The 27,318-nt window shown below is 41.3% G+C and overlaps 1 protein-coding gene across 22 annotated transcripts in view; it reads left to right on the top strand.

The window, feature by feature from the left end:
• The window catches only part of SIPA1L1 (signal induced proliferation associated 1 like 1), a 520,024-nt gene that overhangs the window by 361,206 nt on the left and 131,500 nt on the right, over nucleotides 1-27,318 (top strand). For 19 of the 22 annotated variants that reach the window (XM_061429305.1, XM_061429299.1, XM_061429298.1 and 16 more), the window contains one exon: nucleotides 19,077-20,878. In XM_061429305.1, coding sequence (XP_061285289.1) covers nucleotides 19,381-20,878 — 1,498 coding nt within the window. In that variant the 5' untranslated portion in view covers nucleotides 19,077-19,380. Of the gene's footprint in view, nucleotides 1-17,239; nucleotides 18,454-19,076; nucleotides 20,879-27,318 lie in introns of those variants that run through there. The other 3 variants (XM_061429313.1, XM_061429312.1, XM_061429311.1) reach the window with 3 other exon arrangements.

Here is a 27,318-nt window from a genome sequence, read left to right on the forward strand (position 1 = left end):
GAAATAAATTAAAAATCTATGGCTTTTTAATACACTAGTAACAATATATTAGATAAAGTGATTACATGCATGATCCTGGTCAGAATAATAAAATATTGAAATGTACTGCAAATAATTGTAACAAAAGATATGCAATGACTTTATGGATTAATAGATTTTAAAGAAGATCTGAATAAAGAGGCACTATATATATTACTGAATGAGAAAACTCAATACTATAAAGAATTTAAAGTTCCCTAAATTACTTTATGAATTTGATGCAGTTCAAAATAGAACAAAGCAGTGAAACCAAGAGAGTTTGCCGTGAAACATGACAGAATGATTCTAAAATTAGTTGACGGAGTAGAATTAACAGGGTCAATAGGATTTATTATAATGCTAATATTTGAATTGGTAGTGAATTGGCATACAGATAGAGAATAGACCATTCAAACAGAAAAGAGACTTTACAAAGAGACCTTTCTGTCTTTCTAGTCCTGATGAACCTCTGCACGGCAGCAATGGAGACATAGAGAACAGACTTAGGGATACAGTGGGGGCTGGAGAAGGTGGGATGAATTGAAAGAGGAGCAGTGAAGCATATACATTACCATATTAAAATTAGACAACCAGTGGGAATTTGCTGAATGACGCAGGGAGCTCAAAGCCAACGTTCCGTGACAACCTAGACGGGTGGGACGGGAGGTGGGAGGGAGGTTCAAGAGGGAAGGTACGTATGTATACCTATGGCTGATTCACGTTGATGTATGGCAGAAACCAACACAATACTGTAAAGCAATCACCCTGCAAGTAAAAGTAAATACTTCTTTTAAAAACAGAGACCTTCATGTTAAAACATTTAAATCCATGTATAAAAGAGTATGGCTTCCTGGGTGGGTAAGCAGTAAAGAATCCACTTGCCAATGTAAGGGAGATACAGGAGATGTGGGTTCCATCCCTGGGTCAGGAAGATCCAGTGGAGTAAGAAATGGCAACGCACTCCAGCATTCTTGCCTGGAGAATCCCATGGACAGAGGAACCTGGCGGGCTACAGTCCGTAGAGTCTCAGAGTCAGATGTGACTGAGCAATTGAACGTGCATGCGTACGCGCACACGTGCACACACACACACAAGAAAGTATACCTTAAACAAAGATAAAAGACAAGCTTTAGAATGAGAACACTTTCAGACATGTATGTCTCATAAAGGATTAATGTCCATAGTATGTAATGTGTGCATGCGTGTGTGTGTAGTTATGTCTGACTCTTTTCAACCCCATGGACTATATAGCCTGCCAGGCCTTTCTGTCCATGGGATTTCCCAGGCAAGAATACTGGAGTGGATTGCCATTTCCTACTCAAGGATAGTATATAATGAAATTCTACAAATCAGTAACAAGACAGAGATCTAGCAGAAAAATGGGCAAAACATAAATAAGACCAATATGAATTTATTTATTTAGGTTGTATTTATTTATTTATGGCTGTGCTGGGTCTTTGTTGCGTTACAGGCTTTTCTTTCGTTTTGCAGAGCAGGGGCCATTGTCCAGTCATAGCGTGCAGGCTTCTCATTGTGGTGGCTTCTCCCTTTGCAGAGGCTCTAGGGCCCATGGGCCTCAGCGGTCGAGGCACATGGACTCAGCAGTTGTGGTTCCCGGGCTCCAGAGCACAGGCTCAACAGTTGGGCATGTGGGATTTTCCCAGGTCAGGGATCAAACCCATGTCTCCTGCACTGATAGGCGTATTCTTTACTGAGCCGCCAGGGAAGCCCTCCAGCATGAATTTAAATTCCTAATAGTGATCAGGGAAATGCCAACATGATAACACTGTATGTGATCATACTGATAATTTAAAGGTGAAAATGTGGCAGCAAATGTTTTATGTGTGACTCTTGGATTGTAAAATTGTTACAGCCACTTTGGAGAGCAGTTTGATAGTATCCAATAAAGTTGAAAAACCACTACAACTTAAGGTTTCAGCAGTTCCCGTTCTAGAGTTCTCTAGAGAGCCTTTAACCCATGTTCACAAAGAAGATGTGAAGGGAATGGCCTTTGTAACAGCAAAAATCTGAAAGTAACCTAGATTTCAGTCAACAAACCCAAGTATGTACACAGAATGTAAAGCGTACGAAAGTTGTTATAAAGGATCTATATTTTTTTTGTAGCACCATGATGAATAAATCTGGAAGACTATGTTGTTTGAAAAAATCAAAGTTGTGAAAGGATATGTTCCCAATGATATCATCTGCTTAGATTTCATAAATATACAAATACTTGAGGGAAGGGTGCCTCACATCTTTTGGAGAGGTTTCCCTGGAGAGACTGAGAGGAGAATGGGATTGAAAGTTGATATTTTAGCTACATTTATAGAACATCTTATTTCTTTGTAAGATGAAGCAAATTTGGCAGAATCTTAACTTTTGTTAAATCTGGATGATCAGTACTCCTTTCCCTTTGGGAGGGGAAGAATCTAACTGCAGCATGTATTTAACTGGGGGCTGCAATGCTATTAGTCTGAACTGGAAACTTTCAATTATGAAACATTTCCCAAACCCTCTGCCAGTGTTACTGAAAGAACAGAAAAAGATACAAACATCCAAGGTCAAACGGGAGCAGCAGAAATAGGAGCCGATTAGCATTATCAACATTGTTTTGGTCAGCAGAGAGAGAGATGTATTGAAACTGAGTAACGTGGAGAGAGCTGCATGTGAAGACCTTTCCAGAGGAATTCTACAAAAATTGAACCCTTTACAGTCCCAGGGTTAGAGACTCCAAATAGCTGGTAAGATTGCACTTGGAGGTGGAGCTGGTTGTAGATATGTAGTCAGGTCCCTTCCATAAGCTGTTGTAATTGTAAAGGCTTTGGAAACAAGAAGAAATTATTTGAAATTTTTTGGCTGAGCTTGGTTCCCAGAATGCTGGAAGCCAGGCGGAAAATGGAACCATTCTTCTGTGAGAGAGTGAAGCGCATTCTAAAAATGACTCCTAAGTAGTGGCATTTTTGGGTCCCCCCAGTATAGGGGGAAAACCGTCTGTCTGATTTCAGTAGAAAAGGAATTTCTGGAAATAGTATTTAGTAACTTGCTGAATCACTTGGAAGGTTGTATGCCTAGGTTTGGGAAATGGGTAAGCACAAGGGAAGCCAAGTGGCCAAGACGATACTCAGATCGCTCTAGAAAGCGGAGTGGTGCTGCCTCTGAGAACGGCACGTCCAGCTTCGCGTCATCACCGCCAGCACCTTCGTGAGGGTGCCAGTGCACTGTGGCTGCCACTGACGCCACCAGCTTTCATGTAAATAGAGTCACAGCCTCCTGCTCTCTGCAGACACTGCGTTTCAATTCAGAGTCCAGGGTGTGCATATCTCATTGGCCGAGAGGCAGGTTATGTCTGTACCCTGTCTGTAAGAATGACTAGATTAATTGCAGTATGGCACTTCTGAGCTTCTGTTGTGAAAGGCAGACTCGGCATGAGGCAAGGAATTGCCCTGGATATAGGAAAAGATTACTCAGATGCTGCTGCTGCTTGCTAAGTCACTTCAGTCGTGTCCGACTCTGTGCGACACCATAGACGGCAGCCCACCAGGTTCCCCCATCCCTGGGATTCTCCAGGCAGGAACACTGGAGTGGGTTGCCATTTCCTTCTCCAGTGCATGAAAGTGAAAAGTGAAAGTGAAGTAGCTCAGTCGCATCTGACTCTTAGCGACCCCATGGACTGCAGCCTACCAGGCTCTTGCCCATGGGATTTTCCAGGCGAGAGTACTGGAGTGGGGTGCCATTGCCTTCTCTGACTCAGATGCTAGGCAGTCATAATTATAGTTCCCCTAGTTCCCCTAAGTCCAGTTTCCCCAGGTAAACCTGGGTCCCCATCCAGTCCGCTCCAGGAAAGTCTACTTAGTCGTCACCAGGCCCTGCCCTCACACAGACAGTAAGTGTAAGAGGATAGCCAGTGATAGCAGACGGGAGACAAAGCCTTCCACGTGAGGACAGAGCTCACAACAAACAGAAGAAAAGGAAACTGGGGAAATACAGACAATGAATATGAAAAGAACGCTTTAAAATTAGTCTAATGTTCGCAGGGGTAAGACAACGGATCATAGTCATTAAACAACAAAAAAATTTTTTTTTGAACAGAAGAAACAGAGGACACAAAATTTTTTCAAATTTGAGTCCAAGAATCAATATGAAAAGTTAAATAGTCTTGTTGGAAAATGAAGTTCAAAACTTACCAAAGTACCTAAATGAAAAGAAACGGGGCACAGTGTGAGACAAAAGATAAACTGTTGAGAAAGTACAGTATGCTTTAAGTAGAACATTTACAAAATGAAAGCAAAAAAGAAAAGAAATTATTACAAATCAAATAATGAAGTAACATTTCGCTTAACTGAAAGAGATGTGTTTTAATACTGAAAAGGCCTATTGGATATCCAGTACAAGGACTATGAAAAGACTTGCTTTCCAAAGGCCACTCCAGTATTGAAAAAATGATCCTAAGAAATTACTGGAAAAGAAATTGTATAAAAGATCAGGAATCGGAATATCGTTGGACCTTTCAATTCCAACAGTTGAAGCTGGAAGATAATGAAATAATACCTTAAAAATTCTAATGGTAAACGTTTTACTGTCTAGAATTTTGTTGTTGCTTAGTTGATAAGTTGTGTCTGACTCTTTGCAACCCTGTGGACTGCACCATGCCAGGCTTCCCTGTCCTTCACTATCTCCTGGAGTTTGCTCAGACTCATGTCTGTGGAGTTGGTGAGGCCATCCAACCATCTCATCCTCTGTCACCCGCTTCTCCTCTTGCCCTCAATCTTTCCAAGCATCAGGGTCCTTTGCAGTGAGTCAGCACTTTGCATCAGGTGGCCAGAGTATTGGAGCTTCAGCATCAGTCCTTCCAATGAATATTCAGGGTTGATTTCCTCTAGGATTGACTGATTTGAACTCCTTGCAGTCCAAGGGACTCTCAAGAGTCTTCTCCAACACGACAGTTCGAAAACATCAGTTCTTCAGTGCTCAGCCTTCTTTATGGTACAACTCTCAGATCTATACATGACTACCAAACCACCAGTCATATTAAGGCTGGACATGCCAGGACATAAAACTCCTAACACCTAAGTACTTCTTAGGCAGTTGCTGAATGAGGATAGGGGTCCATCAAAATGAGTGAGTAGACTAAAAATGAGGAAGGTAATGAGATCTGGGAAGCATGGAATTCATCCCAAGAGAGGAGAGAAGGAACTGTCAGGATAATCATGGTGATGATACGTTTCTGAAGATGCCTCAGCAGTAGCCCTAGAGATCAGCAGGGCTGGAATGGAGTGTGAAGATGGAGAGCTCTAGGAGGGAGGTGTCCAGGAAAGAGAAGTGGAATTGATAGGGCACTTGTGGCTTTTGACCACGTGAGAAACATATGAGAAGAAGGGGCTTTTTGTTTGTTTTTGTTTTTTGGAGGATGGTATGATTTATTTTTTTCTTGTTGAGTTTCGAAAGAATTAAGGGTAGGTATGTAGAAATTAGGAGAAGGCAGTGGCACCCCACTCCAGTACTCTTGCCTGGAAAATCCCATGGATGGAGGAGCCTGGAAGGCTGTAGTCCATGGGGTCGCTGAGCGACTTCACTTTCATTTTTCACTTTCATGCATTGGAGAAGGAAATGGCAACCCACTCCAGTGTTCTTGCCTGGAGAATCCCAGGGACGGGGAAGCCTGGTGGGCTGCCGTCTATGGGGTCGCACAGAGTCGGACACAACTGAAGTGACTTAGCATAGCATATAGAAACTAAGCAAATGAAAAAAAAAGCCATTATTAACTCCAAGAAAAACAAAGTAAGCAATTGAGCAAATATAGCTATAGTAAAGTAAATCCTGATGTATAAGTGTGATATAACTATGATACACACATAAACACATATATATCTATACATGCATGTTTACATAATATAGAGCAAGGGAAGGGGAGCATTCTTTCTGGAAGCATGCTTATTTCTCATCTTCCAAAGCAGAACTCCAACAGAGAATATCTAATGTTGATAAATCAAGAAATAGAGCCTAAGTCTGTTATTTAGGAACATGGAGATACTGGAGGAAGTAGTGCTATGAAATGAAAGTGATTGCTCTTAGGAGTAAAGAAGATGATGAAAGACTATTGTTTGGTTTTTGTTTTTACCTTAAATGCCTGAAGTTCTGTTTGCCTATAATTAGTATGTGTATTACTTTGATTAAAATGTACGTGAAAAATACTAAATAAATAGTATAGTAGTATCTTAGGACCACAGGTTTTCCTTCTTACAGATGGTAAAATCACTTCGTGGTTTTTGCTGTACCACTTGTTTTCCTGTGTCTTTAAGCCTCTATTAAAGGCTTAGATACACAAAGTTAAATAAGGTGCAGTCCCTGGCTTGAGATACTTGTGGCTTAGGGGGTGTTGTATCAGAAAACTTCAAAAAAAAAAGGCAGGATGTTCTTTGGGGACCAAGGATATGGGGGAGCGTTGGGGACTGTAGGAGGAAGAGTGGGTGCTCGTAGCTCCCAGGAATGGGAAATACCTGGGGCTTGTGGAAGGAGCAAAGATTAGAGAGGCTAGTGTGAGCGTGAGGAGGAATCCTGAGCGCAGCAGAGATCTCTTAAGATGCTGAGCAGCAAATCCGTTTGCAGATGTTAAAAGAGACGTTACAGAGCCCCACAATATGACCGTTCTCTGGTTTACCCACCATTTTTTCTTTTCCTGAAAGGGTTCTACCGGTTTCCATTGTTTCTAGCAACACAAGTAGATCTCTTAACTGTAGCTCCAATAACAGTGGGAGGATGGACAGTCCTAGAATTTTTCCTAAGAGGTATAAAATGATGCAGTGTTGTTTTGATTTCTATGTCTTTTGTTGCTTATTATAACCCATGAGTATTATAACACTAGTTAGGCTCTTTTCATGAAGTGTGCTCTGTTAAGAGATTTTTTTGTTTTATTCCAACATATTCTTTCTTTTAAGCCTGCTTTTATGATAGTTTTGTCCAAAAAATCCTTAAAAATCAGTTGTTTTGTCAAAAAACTTCAAACTGACAGTCCTTCGATTTTTTTAGTATTATTATTGCTAACATAGCTGGTATTAGAAAGGTGAATGCAGAGTGAAATCATGATTTCATTAAAGTAGAGGATCCCTCTCTTGATTTTTAATCATCCATAAATTACCTGCAGTCCTCTCAAGGGATACTGTTAAAAAAAAGGAGGGGGGTGGGTAACCTGTCAGGGGATGGGGCAGAGTGTGGACAACTTCCTGGAAGTGATGATACCCAAATGCAACCTTGATGGAGGAGAAAGAGTTAAACAGGACACAGAGGGACGGTTAAGCCCAAGAAAAGAAAGAAAAAGAATTGTGTCCAGTTGTGTTTCAGCAGAAGTTGCCACTTGGTTTCTCCTGAAGGCATTCAAGGTGTGTTCAAATACTTGCAACTGGTTCTCTTACCCTTTTACCGGAGCTGTAGGTTCACAGAGTGCAGAGAGGCTGTACTGTTAACCAGGAAGTTCCAACATGCATTTGGAAATGTTTCCTTTTGCCTTGAGAGCAGAGGGAAGTTATTGTGAGGTTTTGAGCAAGAGAGTGCGTTGGGCTTGCCTGCGTGCACTTTAGAAACAGTCCTGCATAGGCAAAGTGATCACATTTTAAAGTGTGATAACGCAGACATCCAGGACTGCATTTTCAGATTCAATTTATCGTGTCGAGCTAGGGGATTATATTTCACTTTGCCACAAAAATGAAAAAGGGTGGCCAAGAAACAAAAAAAGACTTCTGCCACAAGGCTTTATCGTTGAACATTTGGTCAGTTTGCATTTTACTGAGCTTTTTTTTTTTCTAGTTTGTCAATGAACATTTAAGTGATAATGTTAATAGGTTTGTGAGTAAACTCTCATTTAGAAATCAGGGGTTTTTAAGTTTGGAGGCAGAAGTAAAAATTTTATTTGAATGTTTTATATATAAAGTGTGTGTAGATTTGTGTATGTATCTAATTACTAAAACATTACTAAAATTTTTACATAATTAGTAACAAAAATCTACATAGTTAAAATAAAACTTGGAGGATTGTGGTGTGCATTGAATTAAAGTTATTTCATTCGCTCTTGCCTTAATTTTTGTTGACTAGTTGCCAGAAACATTTGTATAGGGCTCCTATTTTCAGAACCAGGATAAGAACATAAAAGATTGAAAATGTGTCAGCTGTGAAGGGATTCATCCAGTACTTTATGTCAGACTGGCAAGGGAGGTCCTCTGCCTCTCCTGAACGTAAGTAGATTCTTTGGCTCTTGTTTTCTGGCTCTGTCGTATTGAACAAGTACTGGAGTAAGTCTCCTCGGTTGTGAGCTGTTCCCTGGGCTACTTCCCTTCTCCCCCTCTTCTTTTCAATGCTTGTCTTATATGTGTGTGCACCCAGCCCCCCACGGAGTCTGGAAGAATTCATTAACTTTTAGGAGTGGCTGCCTTTGGGGTTGGGATTGGGATGACTTGAAGGAAGACATATTTTTCACTTTTTCAGCACCATTAATTTTTTTTTTAAACAATAAGCATATTCATTTATTTAAAAACAACTTTGAAAAGAGGGGGCAGCAAAAAGGAGACTTCTGTATGGGAGAAGAATTGAGGGTAAAACAGAAAAATTGGTTTGACCATCATTAATTTGACGACAGACTTTAATCTCTGGTTTCTGTTGTCTTCGGAGAAGGCAATGGCACCCCACTCCAGTACTCTTGCCTGGAAAATCCCATGGATGGAGGAGCCTGGAGGGCTGCAGACCATGGGGGTCACTGAGGGTTGGACACGACTGAGTGACTTCACTTTCACTTTTCACTTTCATGCATTGGAGAAGGAAATGGCAACCCACTCCAGTGTTCTTGCCTGGAGAATCCCAGGGACGGGGAGCCTGGTGGGCTGCCGTCTATGGGGTCGCACAGAGTCGGACACGACTGAAGTGACTTAGCATAGCATAGCATCTGTTGTCTTTCCCATGTCTGCTCTGTTAACCACCGTCCTTCTGCTTTCCTGTGGATTAATTTACTTGCTACGATTATTAATAGCAAATTTGATTGTGCATCAGTATTTCATGGGATTGTGCCTTATCTCATTCTAACTGATCCACTTCTTTTAAGAGATTTGCTCATTTTTATGGTCATTTTTCATGCACTTTGATGAGGAGTGGATTGAAAGGAGGAAGGTCAAACCGCTGTTATTTTTCATTCACTACTGTTTGAAGGTTAATCTTAAGAGAGAATGATGAAGCTGAAATCTTTATTAAATTTCAGTGGTGGGAGGTGGTTTTTTTTTTTTTTTTTGTCTTCCTCAACACAGTATTTATGAGATAACCATAATTACGTTTTAGATTACAATATAAATTCTGTTAATGTACCAACTAATTTCTAGTTCATCTTAGCTGGGAGCATGTGGCTTTTGTTGCAGAAAATTCCATTTCAAGGATACTGAGCTTAGGTGCTTTGGAGATAAGGATTGGATGGCTCTCTGTCCTCCAGAACCTAATATCCACTTGAGAAAAAGCCCAACCATGTGTAGAGTTAATTGCAGAAAGTAATATTAACAGCAGGAGAGGCATTTTAATAAGTAGGGTGGATGCTCTGGTGGCAGGAGCAGGGCTTAGGGGTCAGACCCAGCAGTGACCCAGTCTCTTCTGAACAGCCCTGGATGGTGGTGGATGACACCTGCCTGCAGAGGGATGTGGGGAGTAAGCCAGGTAGTTAGTGCACAGTAGCTGGTTCAGATGGATGCTCAGACTGTAGTTACAGCTGGTGGCAGGAGATTATTGCAAAAGCAAGTTCTGGAAGGACAGCCCAGTATAGCAACCAGGGCAGGAGTCAGGGCACGAGGAGACCTGACTCCACATGTGGGCTCTGCCTGTTTCACATGGTGGACTTAACAGTTTCTGGCCCTGAGACGCCTTGGGTGGAAAATGAAAGGATCAGACAAGCTATTCATCCTCATAACTCACAATTCTAGATGCTGAATGTAAGGTCAAGAGGGACACCCTCGATTCAGCTTCAGCCATTGTGGAGCTTTATAAAAAGGTGCTGGTCTGTGGAGGGCAGACCCGTTCCTGCTCTTAGAAGGACACCAGGAGTGGATGCCGCTTAATTCTGAGCTCCCGGCCCACTTCAGACGGCAACGGGGCTGCAGTTGAAGGACCTCTGAAGGTGCGCAGAAGGCAAGCGACCTGACCACTGCAGCAGGTTTTCCCCACTGGGTGTTGAGATTCGTGTCTGGATTGGGCTTCAGAAGTAATACTCAGGCTATAAATGGAGGCTTTTTTTCTTTTTTAATGTGTGTTCAAAGCAGTTTTTCTGCTGTAATTCCTCTAACTGCCAGCTCAGTATTTATTAGAGAGCCCTCCACGCTTTTATGTCAGTGCACTTTCCCTCGCTGAAAGGGAGATGTTCACGTCCCGGGGGGCTTATGAGGACTCAGGGGATGCTCACGGGTCACGGAGTGGACAGGATGGCAGAGTCCCGTGCTCTCTGAGCACCGTGGGGAGAGAGTTTATCCTTAGAAGTAAGTGTAGAGTGAAGCAGACGAATAACTCACCAGCAGCTGTATTTAAGGAAACATTAAGGCAAGGTGGAGTGATTTTGTGTTTTAATTTTTTCCTTTTAAGCTCTCTGTCCTTGGGTGTGGTATTTTAAAATCTGCTAAGTGAAACATGGTTACTGTGATTAACAGTGATTAGGGTATTAGAGTTGTGCTTAAAAGGAACTTTCTGTTTACCCATTGTTCTCAGTGGTAAAGAATCTGCCTGCCAGTGCAGGAGACGTAAGAGACGTGGGTTCGATCCCTGTGTTGGGAGGATTCCCCTGGAGTAGGAAATGGCAATCCATTCCAGTATGCTTGCTTGGAAAATTCCATGGACAGAGGAGACTGCAGGGCTACGGTCCACGGGTCACAAAGAGTCGGACACGACTGAGCACACACAGACACCCATTGCTCTTACTGATGTGACTTTCTCTGCTTTTTCTGTGTCTCAAGTGCACTTTCTTAAATTCTTTTTGGATTTTAAATACTCAAGTGAGAAAACCTTGATGTCTTTGACAAAGCCAGTTGTGACATTCTGTCTTACTGAACCTTCTAGTCCTCTTCCAGTTAGATTATAGGGATTTGAGGAAATGTTCCCTCTTTGCTTTCTCTTTCTCAAATGAGAAAACCTTGATGTCTTTGACAAAGCCAGTTGTGACGTTCTGTCTTACTGAACCCTCTAGTCCTCTTCCAGTTAGATTATAGGGATTTGAGGGTGGAAATGTTCCCTCTTTGCTTTCTCTTTTGATAGTGACTGCCTTATGTAGAACACCAATAGCTGGTGCTCCCATAGCCCATGTGGGCTGCCTGAAAAGCTGTCCTTACTGATGCAGATTCTCAGCCGCAGTTCGTCATATGTGGATCAGAGGCAATTTTCACAGCTTATCTAGTTTAAATCTGACTTAATGCAGTTTAGACCGTCTCTTTCCCTCCTGCCTTCAGAGAAAGTCAATACTACTAGATTCTTCCTTTCCGGGTTAAATATACAGTTTCCACGAGCCATCGATACCTCAGGATAATATGATAATACTCTCCAGAGTGTTGGTCTGCAGCCCGAACGGTGACCTTCTTCCAGTTTCGCCCGAATGTCTGCAGGAGGAGGGCTGTAAGGTCAAAAGCTGAGAAGCATGGAGTAGGGAAAGGCTACCCACTCCGGTATTCTGGCCTGGAGAATTCCATGGGCTGTATAGTCCATGGGGTTGCAAAGAGTCAGACACGACTGAGCAACTTTCACTTCACTCATGTGTACGTGGGAAAGTAGATGTATTCCAGGGAAGGGCAACGAGTGATGACGACTCAGTCTGTGCTGTTTAGGCAGCCTCCCCTGATTACCCAGGTCACTGCAACCTTGTGAAAGGGTGAAATGGACGCTCTTAGGTAGGAGGGGGCTTTTGTGTCAATACTAAATATAAAGAAAGCAACGTTAAATACACACAAAAATGAGGAATGCAAGAAACTGTATTAATCATCTGTATGGAGTAATTATTCAAATCCTGTAAATACTGCTTAATCTTATCATCTTCAGTACTTTCTATTTTATGTAGCCCTCCTTTGATTCCGTTTTAATCAGAGGATTTAGCACAAGATCATCTTATTGGAAGGACTTGACATCTGTTGCATTTTGACTCGTTTGGTGATTTGAATGGTTTGAGGTTTTACATGGTGCTGTATTTAATAATTAGTATTCAAGTGTGTGTCCATCATACAACATTCTCAGATAGTTTATTGTTTTTAGTAACAGAATGAGTTGCTTTTTTTCTCCTAAACTTTTTCTTGTTATAAAAGTTATGCATGCTCATTTTAGAAAATAAATAATATAGTTAAATACTTAAAAAAGGAATTATTTATAATCTGTCTACAGACAAGTATTATAACTCCCTTGGTGAATTTCCTTTGGCTTGTTTATATACCTATACGACTAAAAAAATAACTAAATTTATAGCGTATAAACCATTTTGTTTGTATCCTGAGTTCTTCTGAAACTGGGCCTGTTTGTCCTCAGTTACATTCAATAGAATGCACAATATAAAAATATTCTTAAAAAAATAAGTCCATGGCCAAATCAGTTAAGAAATGTCTTAGTTTAATAGTTGTGTTGTTTTTTTTAAATCTGTGTATTTCACGGAGCCTTCATATACTAACATGTATTGCCAAATCCTAACACAGGTGGTAGTGTGTCCCTTCCTTAATTATGGAACCCTTTCTTATGAATTAATAACTTGAAGGATTTGAAACACAGTTTAGGGAAAGTTGACAAGCCTTTCTTCCCGCATAGTAGACATTTACTGGTTGTCTTTCTGCGCCCTGTCCATTTCTCATATCCCCCTTCCCCAGACCCTATTTGGTAATTAGATGATCAGTACTAGATCACAGTTTGCAGGATTGATGAGTAACTTTCTAATGGATTTTAAATGAATATTAATGGACAAATTACTTTTTTAAAAACACTCACCTCCTTCATGGATCTAGTCAGCTCTCTTAATACCCTGGGTGCCAGCCACAGAATCTGCATGCCCCTGATGAACTCTGATTTCTTTTCCTTGAAAGTATTCATTTCAGTTCAGTCTCTCAGTCGTGTCTGACTCTTTGCGACCCCATAAACCGCAGCACGCCAGGCCTCCCTGTCCATCACTGACTCCCGGAGTTTACCCAAACTCATGTCCATTGAGTTAGTGATGCCATCCAACCATCTCATCCTCTGTCGTCCCCTTCTCCTCCCGCCCTCAAGTATTCATTTGCTGTACCTCAAATGCTATTTTTCGTCTAATAATTCTGGTTCATGGTTACCTTTCTATTTACTACGTTTTACCGTTTACCTCTTTACTTTAAGCTCCTCCTGATAAAGCTCCTCCTCTTGTCATTATATTAATTGCTTATTGCCTGAGTTTTCTCATATTCAAATATAAGATAAATGTTCACATTTATTTCTGTTCTCCTTTATTTTGCCAGCTGTTGAATCATTTTCTTACCCATCAGTAATTCTTACCATGTGTCTGGCTCCAAACCTTTTAAATTTTATTAAAAAAAAATTTGTTTTCAAATCCTTTGTATTTTACCACCCCTCTTCTGCCACCAAGCTTGCTGCCGAATTTTCATGTTGTTTCCTTCACCTGCAGCTGCACAAAGCGTGTTCAAGCCTGACTAGACCTTTGAAATGTAACCTTCTTCGTCGAACTTTTTGTTTGGAGTGTAGTTGGGAGGCAAATGTTATTCTTTCTTTTACTCCTTACTCTGTCAAAACAAGCACATTTTAACTTGTTTTCTTATCTCTGAACTCAAATGTAAATTCATCAGTTTATGTATGTTTTGTGTCTATAACTTCTTTATTCACTTTGGTAATTTGAGGGCAGATTATTTGAGTCTACTTTGTCTCCATCAGTGTTGTCTTTTTTAGATAGTGAACATTTGGAGAGCAGGAACTAGACTTATCAACTCATCTCTTCCCAATCCTTCCTGATTTTTGTTGAGGAGATAGAACGGAAATGAAAGAAGGGGGAAATTCCGATCTAAAAAGTTAAATGCTGATTCATAAAGCTTAAATTATCCAGGACGTTGCATGGGGATGTTTGTACGTGTGTAAAGGCTGATTTGAAAGAGTGAGACGTCCCTTTTATCAGAGATGTTACTTTTATGTAATGTGACTGTAATTCAGGAAAGCCAAGAAGGGAGGTAAAGGAAATCATTGGCTTTATTTGGTTATCATAGCTAATCTAATGTCCAAACACTGTGATGTAATATTTCTGTTTTAAAATTAAGTTTCCTGTTATATTCTAAAGAATATTTATGGATATTTTAAGTCTGTGTATATAGCTTAATAAACTGTTTACATTGACACTTTATAAATATTCACATTGTTTATCTGTGTAATCTCAGGGTATTTGTATAGTTATTCATCATCAAAATTTCTTCTATTGCCTGGAATCATTGAGAGTTGGCCCTGTGTCTGAGGCTGTGCCGGTTAAGGGACCTACCAACATCCCATTTTGAAATACGGAGGTAATTGATGAAGAATGCTACATCTTTTCATGGGCTTTCCAGGTCGCTCAGTGGTAAAAAAAAAAATCTGCCTGCCAATGCAAGAGATGCAGGTTCCATCCCTGGGTCAGGAAGATCCCCTGGAGGAGAAATGACAACCCACTCCAGTATTCTTGCCTGGAAAATCCCATGGACAGGGAAGCTTGTCAGGCCCCAGTCTGTAGGGTCCCAAAGAGTTGGACGCAACTAAGCATGCACACTGCGTCTTTTTAGTGAGTGCACCATGTCGTGCTGTAGGTTATTTCAGGGCAGGAACTGTAAGCTGTTGTTAGTTTTTTGTTTTCTTCCCTTCCCACATCTTCTTGTGTAACCTTTAAACTATTTTTATGCCCTTGGCACAAAGAAAGTTCCCCATGTTGTTCTTTTCCTTTGGTTCCTTCAATTATTTATTGTTCTCACTTCCTTATCACTCATTTATTTCTTGGAAAAATTTTATTTTTCTGCTTAATAATTCATGTTGAAAATGGATAAATAAGGAAGATATCACATGAGCACTTGCATATATTTTATCTGTAATTTAAGGGAAAGGGTCATGAGAAGAGATTTGGAGGTAACTGCATAGAGATAATATATTTGAAGCTGTGGGTATCTATGACATCTCCAGACAGTACTGGCTACCGTGCAGCTATCTCTCCCAAGCAGTTTCCTAATTCTGCTTCGTTCAGTTGCACAGGCAACTGATCCAGCCAAGTCAACACCCTGGTTTCCAGAGTAATAGTTTTACTCCAGTGCCCCCAGGCCTGCGATCTCATCCTAATGCACTGGGTGCTCAAATGCATCCTAATAGTAACACCCTTTACAGCACCTTCAAAAACTCTGAAGACTAGTAAGAGAAGTAAGCCAAGGGTACCACCCTGGAATCACTTGCTTTTAAATGGAGCCACCAGTGATCCGGAGGAGGGAGCCAAAAGAAAGAGGCACGGGAAATTAAGAAGAATGTGTTCATCATGAAGGCCTAGAGAAGACAGAATTTCAGGAGGGAGAGAGAGGTCAAGAATATAAATGTCTAAGTGAGCCAGGATGACAGAGACTGATTTTACACCTGTAGCCGCCCTTGGGGGGAGGGGCTGTTTCCTCAAATATCTCTAGTGCCAAGTGTGTGCTCCATGCTCAGAAGTTAATTCAGAAAGACCGGGGGTGATTTACCGGAGAGCAGGAGGCACTTCCTTTGGAAGAATGGTCTTATCAGAAAACAGTGGCACGTTACGTGGTGATAGACCTTGAATGATGGAAAGAGTTTCAGTTAGTAGATAGCGTCTTCTCCTTAGCTGATAGAGTTTCCAGGAGCTCACAGAACTAAACAATGGGATTGATGTTCTAGCTAAATGGATCCACCATGGACTCAAGTACTACCTAGAGCTGTGAAATTAAACACATAACAAGGATATTTCTTAAATAGTTTACTCTTTGAACAGATAGAGGTGACATACTATAAATTAGCATGTCACTAATGTCTTCTACTTAATTCTATTGTTTTTTTTTTTTATTTTTTACCATATTTAGTGATGCTTAGGCAGGTTTGCTGATAACTAAGAGAATTGCTAATCATTGTTAGCATATGTTTGCTATTTCCATTAACCCAAAGGAATAGGTTTCAGATATTATTGATGTGGTGTCATATTACACATGGATGGCATCATTATTTTCAATTAGTACTTGAATAAACACAAAGTGTATATATTCTGTAGGTGCTGGTCTGTGTCTAAGGTTCCTATTGTACCTGAAGGGCTTTGTTGCTATAAATAAGGATGGGAAAGAGAGGAAAAGAGAAAAGGAAAGAAGTCTCCATGACAAGAAAACAAAATCTGTTATTTACCTTAGTTGTCCCATCTTGAACCTCCTCAGATTTTTCAGGTCGTTAAAGAGCGTGGGCACTCTCTCCCCTATGTGCCCATGTATATTTTGAAATTAAAAGATAACACTGAGTTATCATAATCAAGATGTAGCAGGAGTCTCGGCATTTTTTTTAATACAAAGAAATATATCTCTGTAAGACTTTTAAAATAATTTTATTTGTTTTTGGTTGTGCTGAGTCTTCGCTGATGTGAGGACTTTTCTCTGGTTGCGGCGAGTGGGGGCCACTCTCTAGTTTCGGTGTGTGGGCTTCTGTTGTGGAGCCTAGGCTTTAAAGCACATGGGCTTCAGTAGTTGTAGCACATGCACTCAGTATTCGCGGCTCCCAGGCTCTGGATCGCTGGCTCATTCATCGTGGCACACAGGCTTAGTTGTTCCACAGCATGTAGGATCGTCTCAGACCTGGGATCGAACCTGTGTCTCTTGCATTGGCAGGCGGATTCTTTACCACAGAGCCACCAGGGAAGCCCACTTGTGTAAGATTTCTTAAAACCTGTTAAAAAGACCCAGGCAGCATATGCGATGCTTCTGAATGGGAGTCCTGTAGTAGTGACCACCAAGGACAGGCATTTCCAAGTCAGTGTTACTTACTGTATTTTAGTGCTGACCTATAACTTCACAGATACTAAAAAAAGAGTCCTGCAGTCAACTCTATTCTAAGGGAAATGAAATGTGGCCCGAATGAGTCTTTACTCTGGGGGATTGGTGCACTGGCCTTTTAGAGAATGTCAGTTCTGGGAACAATAGGTGATTTATTTGGATTTCTGTGAGTTTGTGAGAGACGTTGAACACATCTGATTTTCATAAGAATCTATTGAGAATTATTTTGTATGTCAGTGTATTCTTTCTTTGAAAGCTGTTTCATTGAAATAAACAGCTGCTTTTTTCCCTAGTTACAAAATAGCTCATAAATTGTGGTTTGGGGTTGTCAAAAGACTTTTTTTTTTCTTTCTTTGAAATGGGCTAGTGTTTACTTTGCATTTTGGTTCAGTTGCCCAGTTTCCTTCCATTTTATAAGGAGCACTTCTTGAACCTTGGCTGTGGCCACATGGTCTCTTTCAGACGCAACAGTTAGCACATTATTCCACTTGAAGGTTTACAGTTCAAGAGGAGCCTGGACAGTTCCCAGATATACAGTCAAATTATAGCAATCTGATGGTAGAAGTATCTAGAGAGGTCCAAAGTCAGGTTTCACTGGGTAGCGGTGCGAAACCATTATCCCTTTCACAAAAGATGGTGAAGAGGAGCCAGAGGGAAAACAATTGGCGTTTTTGTGTGGGGCTGGTCTAAGCAGCCCGTGCGAGCCCAGCTGGAGCTTCTTTGGCCCTGTGTTCTGCAGGCGGCGTGCATTTTTGAAACACCCCTAAATGTTCCAGCCTTTAAATAGCAGCGAGTCTTCTAAAATGATGCTGCATAGCGCAGGAGAAATTAAAGCGGCTGCCTGGGAGGCAGGAAGCCGACTAGCGAGATGCTTAATTATCGTGGAAGTAAGTGCTTGTTGCTGGGGAGCGGAGCGCAGCGAGCCCGGGTCGGCCTGGGTGTCAGCCGTGATTTGTAGACAATGCGGCCCCGGCAGCGCAGTGCTGGATCAGCAGCATCTTTGCAAACATGCATTTGGCAGGAATTTAAAGGCCACCTCTTGTGTCATTTGTGGAGCCTTGGAAAAGGGTCCTCTGCCTTTATTTTCAGGATGTACGCAACCATGCAGGATTTTGTGCTCAGAATTTGTGCCTCTTACCTCCTGATTGACGTGCTCCTGAGGAAGTTGGTTTTCTTTGCCCGTCACCTGGAAGGATGTTAGCAGTTCTCTGTCGTCGACTGGGGGATATGGAAAGGTCTGCTCACAGCAGCTTTTGGTTTCTGCTGTCTTCATAAATTAGCACCGGAGGATGGGGTGGGTTGCAATGCGTAAGGAAATGCAGGCATTTTGCTAATTAGTGAAACGTTTGTAGCTTTAAGGGTAGATAGAAGGAAAGAGAGCTCGGGAAGAGGTGGTGGAAAATGCTGGATGCTTTCTGAAATTCTGCTCTTTGGGGTAAGTAATAAACTAGAGGGCATGACAGAAGCATGCTAATGGGTAGAATGGCTTGGGGAAAACCGTGTTTATTTTCTCTCTGTTGTATTTGCTCTTGCCAACTCTGTTAAGCCTTTGTAAAGAAACAAAACTAAGTTTGAATTTTGAAATACAGAAGAGGTTAAAAAGTAAGTGTTGCGACATATTCAGTAACATAATTTTTCAATTTTTAGTCTTGTTAAAAAGCTGTATGTTGCTCTAATTATCGAACTCTGTCGGTTATGCCTTGAACTTCTGGTCAGCACAGCGGTTCATGATAGTCTGCATTGTTAGAGGTCACTGGAGTCTGTTTGTGGTCTGTACTTGGGCTAATGTCCTGGAACAAGATCCCTCACCGCCTTCTAATGATATGAAACAGTTCAATTAAGCTGAAGTATTCACAGTCTTTTAAAATATATGTAATTTAAATGATGGATATTATTAAATGCTTTCAAATCTGCTTTACTAAAAATATGGGTTGTAAACTGTGAGCCACAATCCAGTTAGTGAATCTTTTATTTGGATGTGTCTGGTTTTGGCAATTGCATATTTATTTTTAGATGTATTTATTAAATGCTAATCCAAAGTGTCCTTCTCTCTTTTAGAGAAAGCATGGGATTATGGCAGTCACAGAGTCCCAGTGATACAAGTTCCATTCAGTTCTTTCTGAAAGAAAGCCATCTTATCAAAGTAAAGCAAAGGAACTCTTGTGGATTATAATGCTCTAAAGCTCTGGATTTTCAGAGATTTGAAAATAAGGAGTTATTTTAACCTTTTAAATGAAAAAGATTAAGATCTCGTGCAACTGCTGTATTTTCTGGAAGCCATTCTCCAAAAGGGAAGTGCACATTTAAAACTTAGGTATGATGGTCCTTTCTGTGGGGATTTAAGTCAAACTGCTTTTGCATCATGACCAGCCTGAAACGGTCACAGACAGAGAGGCCGGTTGCCACTGAAAGGGCATCCATTGTGGGCGCAGATGGCACCCCCAAAGTCCACACAGACGACTTCTACATGCGACGTTTCAGGTCCCAGAATGGCAGCTTAGGGTCATCTGTCATGGCTCCTGTAGGGCCCCCCCGAAGCGAAGGTTCTCACCATATAACTTCGACCCCCGGAGTCCCAAAGATGGGAGTTCGGGCAAGGATTGCAGATTGGCCCCCCAGAAAGGAAAACGTAAAAGAATCTAGCCGTTCAAGCCAGGAAATAGAAACCTCAAGTTGCCTTGAGAGCATGTCCTCCAAAAGCAGTCCTGTGAGTCAGGGAAGTTCTGTAAGCCTCAATTCCAGTGACTCAGCCATGTTAAAAAGCATACAGAACACGCTGAAGAGCAAGACGCGGCCATCGGAGAACATGGACTCCAGATTTCTCATGCCCGAAGCCTACCCCAGCTCCCCCAGGAAGGCTCTGCGCCGGATACGGCAGCGCAGCAACAGCGACATCACCATAAGTGAGCTTGACGTGGATAGCTTTGATGAATGTATCTCGCCCACCTACAAGACGGGGCCGTCGCTGCACAGGGAATACGGTAGCACATCCTCAATTGATAAGCAGGGAACGTCCGGAGAAAGCTTCTTTGACTTGTTAAAGGGCTACAAAGACGACAAGTCTGATCGAGGTCCCACTCCAACCAAGCTCAGTGACTTTCTCATCGCCGGTGGGGGCAAGGGTTCTGGTTTCTCCTTGGATGTTATAGACGGGCCCATCTCACAGAGAGAGAACCTCAGGCTCTTTAAGGAAAGGGAAAAACCACTCAAGCGGCGCTCCAAGTCGGAAACCGGAGACTCGTCCATTTTTCGTAAATTACGCAATGCCAAAGGTGAGGAACTTGGGAAGTCGTCGGATCTTGAAGATAACCGATCGGAAGACTCTGTCAGGCCCTGGACATGCCCGAAGTGCTTTGCCCACTACGATGTCCAGAGTATCTTATTTGACTTGAACGAGGCGATTATGAACAGGCACAATGTAATTAAGAGGAGAAACACCACCACAGGGGCTTCGGCAGCTGCGGTGGCATCCTTGGTCTCGGGGCCTTTGTCCCACTCGGCCAGCTTCAGCTCCCCAATGGGCAGCACAGAGGACCTGAATTCCAAGGGAAGCCTCAGCATGGACCAGGGAGATGATAAAAGCAATGAGCTGGTGATGAGCTGTCCCTATTTTCGGAATGAGATTGGTGGAGAAGGGGAAAGGAAGATCAGCCTGTCCAAATCAAATTCTGGTTCCTTTAGTGGATGTGAAAGTGCCTCCTTTGAGTCTACACTCAGCTCCCATTGTACAAATGCAGGCGTGGCAGTACTTGAAGTGCCCAAGGAAAACTTGGTGTTACACCTGGATCGGGTGAAAAGATACATCGTAGAACACGTGGATCTCGGCGCCTACTATTACAGGAAGTTCTTCTATCAGAAGGGTGAGTAGAGATCTTTAATTTTCTTTTGCCATACTTTCTGAAAAGGAGTACTGTCTGTCAGGTTTCATAAGGCAGTGTGATGTAAGCTTTGCGTGAACGCCTTCTCTTGATGGCGAAAGAGTTAGCTGTTGGCTGCAGTGTATTTTCATTTGCATTTTGTGAGTTACTTTCTCCTTTTAGATATGTTAAATATCTTGTATACAGAATATTAATTTTTTTAAGTAAAAAACCTTTGATTCAGTGGATGAAATTGTAATGCTTACGTAGAAGACTTGCTATGTCACCTTTAGGGATAAATGTCATATGAAGTTAAAAATATTTTAAATACAGCTTTTAAAGGGTTTCAAAAGCAATCTTAATGCTGGTTTTTTTATTTGTTTAGTACTTTTACAGTTGGTACAGGGTCATTTCTTTTCTCCCTCAATGTTCTCATTACTAAATGACAATTATAATACATTCCCATTCATTTCACAGGCATTTTAGTGAGAATTTTATTATTTGACAAAAATCTAAGAGTTGGGAATCAAACCTTGGTCTTCTAGATTTGAGTATAAAAGGCACTGGAGTGACAGGTACCATTAACATGTTGATGACTTCTTTTTCTGCTTTGGGGGAAAATATATGTCTGTATCGGAGAAGGCAGTGGCACCCCACTCCAGTACTCTTGCCTGGAAAATCCCATGGATGGAGGAGCCGGGAAGGCTGGAGTCCATGGGGTCGCTGAGGGTCGGACATGACTGAGTGACTTCCCTTTCACTTTTCACTTTCATGCCTTGGAGAAGGAAATGGCAACCCACTCCAGGGTTCTTGCCTGGAGAATCCCAGGGACAGGGGAGCCTGGTGGGCTGCCGTCTATGGGGTCACACAGAGTCGGACACGACTGAAGCGACTTAGCAGCAGCAGCAGCAGCATATATCTATATTGTTGGATTGATCTGTATATATACAGTTTTATCTCATGCTTTTAAGAAAACTCTGTGAATTCACTGACAGGTAGTTTAAATGAACTCTTAGGAGCTTTCTAATAGTGTTTTTGAGCAGCATTATTAATTGAAGAATGAGTTTGTCATGCAAGGACCTGAGCTAGAAGACAAGATGCTCACCAAGGAAGAACGTACACCTGTGGTCCACAAGCTAGCTCAGTAATCTCTGCGTTGAGACCAAGTGAGAGGCCCCCTGTATACAAGCTACTAGAGTGATCTTTCAATTTCCCACCCACTGTTTGGGGGTTTTGGGTCTTTTTGAGATTTATTCTTCTAAAGGAAGTTTGATTTCTAGTACTTCATTCTAGTGCTCTAGTTGTATGACATTGCTTACTTTAAAATCAAATTTATTGTAAGGTTATCGTATGATCGGCTGTATTCACAATGGTTTATTGACCAAAGGAGCCTTGTCTCAGTGCTTGGTATCCATGTCTCTTAAACATCTATGGCAAAGGTCCTGAAACTAATAAGATAATGAAAATCCTGACTTCATTGATCACCCATCTTTATGTTCTCAGAAAACTTTGTGGAGTTCAGATTTTAGAAATCACTTCTTTCTTATTCTGTCCTTAAGGCTACAGAGTATTTTTACCTTGCCATCTTGGTATTTGGGACCAGATAATTCTTTGTTTGTTATATCCTATAGTCTTACACATTCTGGGATATAAGATGTTTAGCAGTGTCCCTGGCCTACATCCCAGATGCTGATAGGTACCCTGACTTGTGATGACCTAAAAGGTCTCCATTTGGATATTGCCAAATGTCCTCTAGAAAATTGCCCCTTGATGAAAATCCCTGTTTTATTGAGCCTGGAGAAGTTTTCCACAGGTGTTTGTGAACTGTCTGTAGAGGAGGCCATCTTCCTAAAGAACTGACATTCCAACACAGGAGAGAACATGTTACTTATAATCTTACTTATGTATTCATAGTAGTTGGCTCTTTTCCCTAGTTCAGTTCAGTTCAGTCACTCAGTTGTGTCCAACTCGTTGCAACCCAATGAATGCCAGGCCTCCCTGTCCATCACCAACTGCTGGAGCCTAACCAAACCCATGTCCGTTGAGTCGGTGATGCCATCCAACCATCTCATCTTCTGTTGTCCCCTTCTGCTCCTGCCCTCAATCTTTCCCAGCATCAGGGTTTTTTCAAATGAGTCAGCTCTTTGCATCAGGTGGCAAAAGTATTGGAGTTTCAGCTTCAACATCAGTCCTTCCAGTGAACACCCAGGACTGATCTGCTTTAGGATGGACTGGTTGGATCTCCTTGCAGTCCAAAGGACTCTCAAGAGTCTTCAACACCACAGTTCAAAAGCATCAGTTCTTCAGCGCTCAGCTTTCTTTATAGTCCAGCTCTCACATCCATACATGACTACTGGAAAAACCATAGTCTTGACTAGACAGACCTTTGTTGGCAAAGTAATGTCTCTGCTTTTTAATATGCTGTCTAGGTTGGTCATAACTTTCCTTCCAAGGAGTATGTGTCTTTTAATTTCTTGGCTGCAGTCACCATCTGCAGTGATTTTGGAGCCAAGAAAAATGAAGTCTGACACTGTTCCCACTGTTTCCCCATCTATTTCCCATGAAGGGGTGGGACCAGATGCCATGATCTTAGTTTTCTGAATGTTGAGCTTTAAGCCAACTTTTTCACTCTCCTCTTTCACTTTCACAAAGAGGCTCTTCAGTTCTTTTTCACTTTCTACCCTCAGGGTGGTGTCATCTGCATATCTGAGGTTATTGATACTTCTCCCTGCAATCTTGATTCCAGCTTGTACTTCCTCCAGCCCAGCGTTTCTCATGATGTACTTTGCATTAAGTTAAATAAGCAGGGTGACAATATACAGCCTTGACATACTCCTTTTCCTATTTGGAACCAGTCTGTTGTTCCATGTCCAGTTCTAACTGTTGCTTCCTCACCTGCATATAGGTTTCTCAAGAGGTGGGTCAGGTGGTCTGGTATTCCCATCTCCTGAAGAATTTTCCACAGTTTCTTGTGATCCACACAGTCAAAGGCTTTGGCACAGTCAGTAAAGCAGAAATAGATGCTTTTCTGGAACTCTCTTGCTTTTCTGATGATCCAGCGGATGTTGGCAATTTGATCTCTGGTTCCTCTGCCTTTTCTAAAACCAGCTTGAACATCTGGAAGTTCATAGTTCACGTATTGCTGAAGCCTGGCTTGGAGAATTTTGAGCATTACTTTACTAGCATGTGAGATGAGTGCAATTGTGTGGTAGTTTGAACATTCTTTGGCATTGCCTTTCTTTGGGATTGGAATGAAAACTGACTGTTTCCAGTCCTGTGGCCACTGCTGAGTTTTCCAAATTTGCTGACATATTGAGTGCAGCACTTCCACAGCATCATCTTTTAGGATTTGAAATAGCTCCACTGGAATTCCATCACCTCCACTAGCTTTGTTCGTAGTGAATCTTCCTAAGGCCCACTTAACTTGACATTCCAGGATATCTGGCTCTAGGTAATATAATCACATTAATGATGAACATTTTGAGCACTTACTGTGTACTAGAAACTTACCATGTGGTTTGATGTGTATTTTCTCATTTCAGTGTCTCCATGTCCCCTGTGGTATAGATATAATTATTGAAGGCATTTTCCAGATGAGAAAACTGGGGTTTGTGTGGCTGGCTTCAGCAGTTAAGCTGTCATTGAAATTAATAGTATTGGAGCCAGGATTTCACATTTGGGGTGTCTGACCAGAGTCATGTTCTTAACTGTTTTGCTCTGCTCTCTACTATATTAGACTAAAGGAAGGAGAGTGTTTTTATCTTTAAATCTGGTAGAATTTTGTTCAAAGTACTTTGTCTTTCAAAAGTAAGGAACAAAAATTTGAACACCTGTATTCCACGGTGATCCAGTTTAGATCATAACACTTCATAAATTTAAGAGCTACTAATTCAAAGAAATTTCTCATTTAAACCATTTTTCTATTTATAGACTGACCATACCCTCTTAGCTAACATAATTGGAACTGTTTAGTTGAAAAAATCATTAAGATAGGGAGTCTTGCAAAAGTATACATATTCAAAATATCTTATTTTCACTAAACTATGTAATAATAATAAATATATATTTGCTAAATTTTGGTGAGGCCAAGGGTGCTTCTTTGACAGTGATTCTGCTATTTTGAATTCTACATTGTATTAACAGTATAAACATAGACAGTAGCAAAACACTCTGAATCTTACAGAATTTTAGATTTAAAATTTTTTTCTCCTTTTTTTATAGGTCTTTCCCACATCTAATCCAATAGCTTTCCTTTTAATGACTTGCTTTTATGAAGTCTTTCCAAAGCCTTCAATTTAGTTTTTAATAAGAAACAAGATTTATCTCTTGTACTTATATTCCATCAACTTTCATAATATTTAATTAAATTTCGTAATTACAATAACAAGTCCACTGGCATAAACTGGTTTGGGAAGACACAGCTTGACTCTTAGTCAGCATGGAGTCCAGCTGGTGGGAGCAGAAAGAGTGTGTGGCTCCAGAGATTGCCACCTAGTGCCCTTGGGCATTTATCATCAGGGTTTACAGAGGAAATGCAGAACAATAGTTAATACATGAAACTGGTACAGGAAGGCAGTGTCAGAGAGCACCTGCTGTGTTTTCTTGGGCCATACAAACTTTCAAATCAGGTAGATCATTTGTTACAAAGAAGATACAACAGATTGTGGATCTGAATAACTTGAAGCAGAAATTAACCCCCTTAAACTATAACTGTGTATTATAAACTTTATGTAGTATCTGTACCTTTCTTAAAATTTAGTTTATTGAAGTATAGTTGATTTGCAAGGTATTACTTTCTGCTGTGCAGAAAAGTGAATCGTTTATACACATATGCATTTTTTTCATATTCTTTTCCATTATGCTTTATCACAGGATATTGAATTACCCTGTGCTATACAGTAGGAACCTGTTGTTTATCCGTACAGTATATAATGGTTTGCATCTGCTAATCCCAGACTTTCACTCCATCCCTTCCCCACCCCCTTTCCCTGGGCAAGTACAAGTCTGTTCTCTATGTCTGTGTGTCTGTTTCTGTTACATAGATAAGTTTGTTGGTGTCATATTTTGGTATAAGTGATAGCTGTACTTTTCATCACAGTGTAAAATATAGTTAGACAAATAATTCTGTCATGATTTTTAATACATAGCTTGATTCACTGAAATTAGTACACTAACTCGTTTTTCCTAATCAGAACCTGGAAGAGAGTCATCTTGTTGAAGGAGTACATCCACAACAGGTGTAATTTCTCTTCCAGCAACAGGGCGTAGTGCTTCTGACCTGTCAGTCCAACCTCGTAATCACCAGATACTGGGTTTAATGAATCCTGATTTCACTGAGGCTAAATCTCTGGGGGAAAAATCCACATTACTGAAGTGTGTATTGTTGACATGATACGTAAAACTTAACTGTCTTTTTCTGATGAAGCTGCTGTCACTTTTTAAATATTACATTATTTTTATGAACTTCATTATTTTGCAAATTTAGACTTTAGAGCATATTTGTCTCCATCTCATGAGCCCAGTCCTTTGCTGGCTGAGCAGAGCAATCCTCCCATTGTATGCATCTGTTGAAATAAGTAACAAACCATCAATTTCTTCTTTCTGGTCCTTCCTCTTCCCCACTTCTCTTTGCTGTTTTGCCAGTGCGTGTGATGGTTCTAACTCGCCGAGGATTAAATGACGGTAATAACATAGCTAACATTTATTGTGTTATTACTTTGTGCTTTATGCAGAGCTCCTCACATAATGCTCATAGGACCCCGAGGCAAAGTTGTATTGTGATAAGTCCAAGTGATGCAACCACATCCTTCATAGAGAGGCACAGATGAGGCAGTACACTAACATCAGAATTAATCTGGGCCTCTCCCTTTGAGTACATATGTATTTTGTGTTGAGTTTTCACTTAGTCACCATGATTAAAGTTCCAGGACAGGACTGTTTCCGTTCTGCACTGCGTATACAAGGGTCCGAGACACATCCTCCCTGAATCCCACTGGACCAGCGCACTAATGGAAAAGAGAGGAGCCCAAGGGTTGCTTTCACTGTGTTCTGTGTTGCTCCATTGATCAAAAGTGTTGATAGTGATGGAATGTCACTCTCAAAGTCAGGTTACTGAAGATGCTGTGATCGGGCCAGGCCTTCCCTTCCTGCCCAGTGGCCAGAAGCAGCTGCCATTATCAGGTCTAAAGAGCATCTAAGAATATTTTCTCATTCCTGGAAGGGATGAACACTAATGCTCTGCACTTGCTTACTCTTCTGATAACTTGAAGCCACCAGATTTGATTGTTCTGCAGTTCACCTTCCTCCTCCTATACACCTCCGCCTCACCCCACCTCACCACACGTGTGTTTGCACACGCACACTCACACGTATACAAGTCAAGTTGAATAGTATGCTGGGCTCCTGGATTATTAGTTTGAGGCCTTGTTGGATTTTGGTTGCTA

The sequence above is a fragment of the Bos javanicus genome, chromosome 10 (genome assembly GCF_032452875.1).
Source record: "Bos javanicus breed banteng chromosome 10, ARS-OSU_banteng_1.0, whole genome shotgun sequence".
Lineage (NCBI taxonomy): Eukaryota > Metazoa > Chordata > Mammalia > Artiodactyla > Bovidae > Bos > Bos javanicus.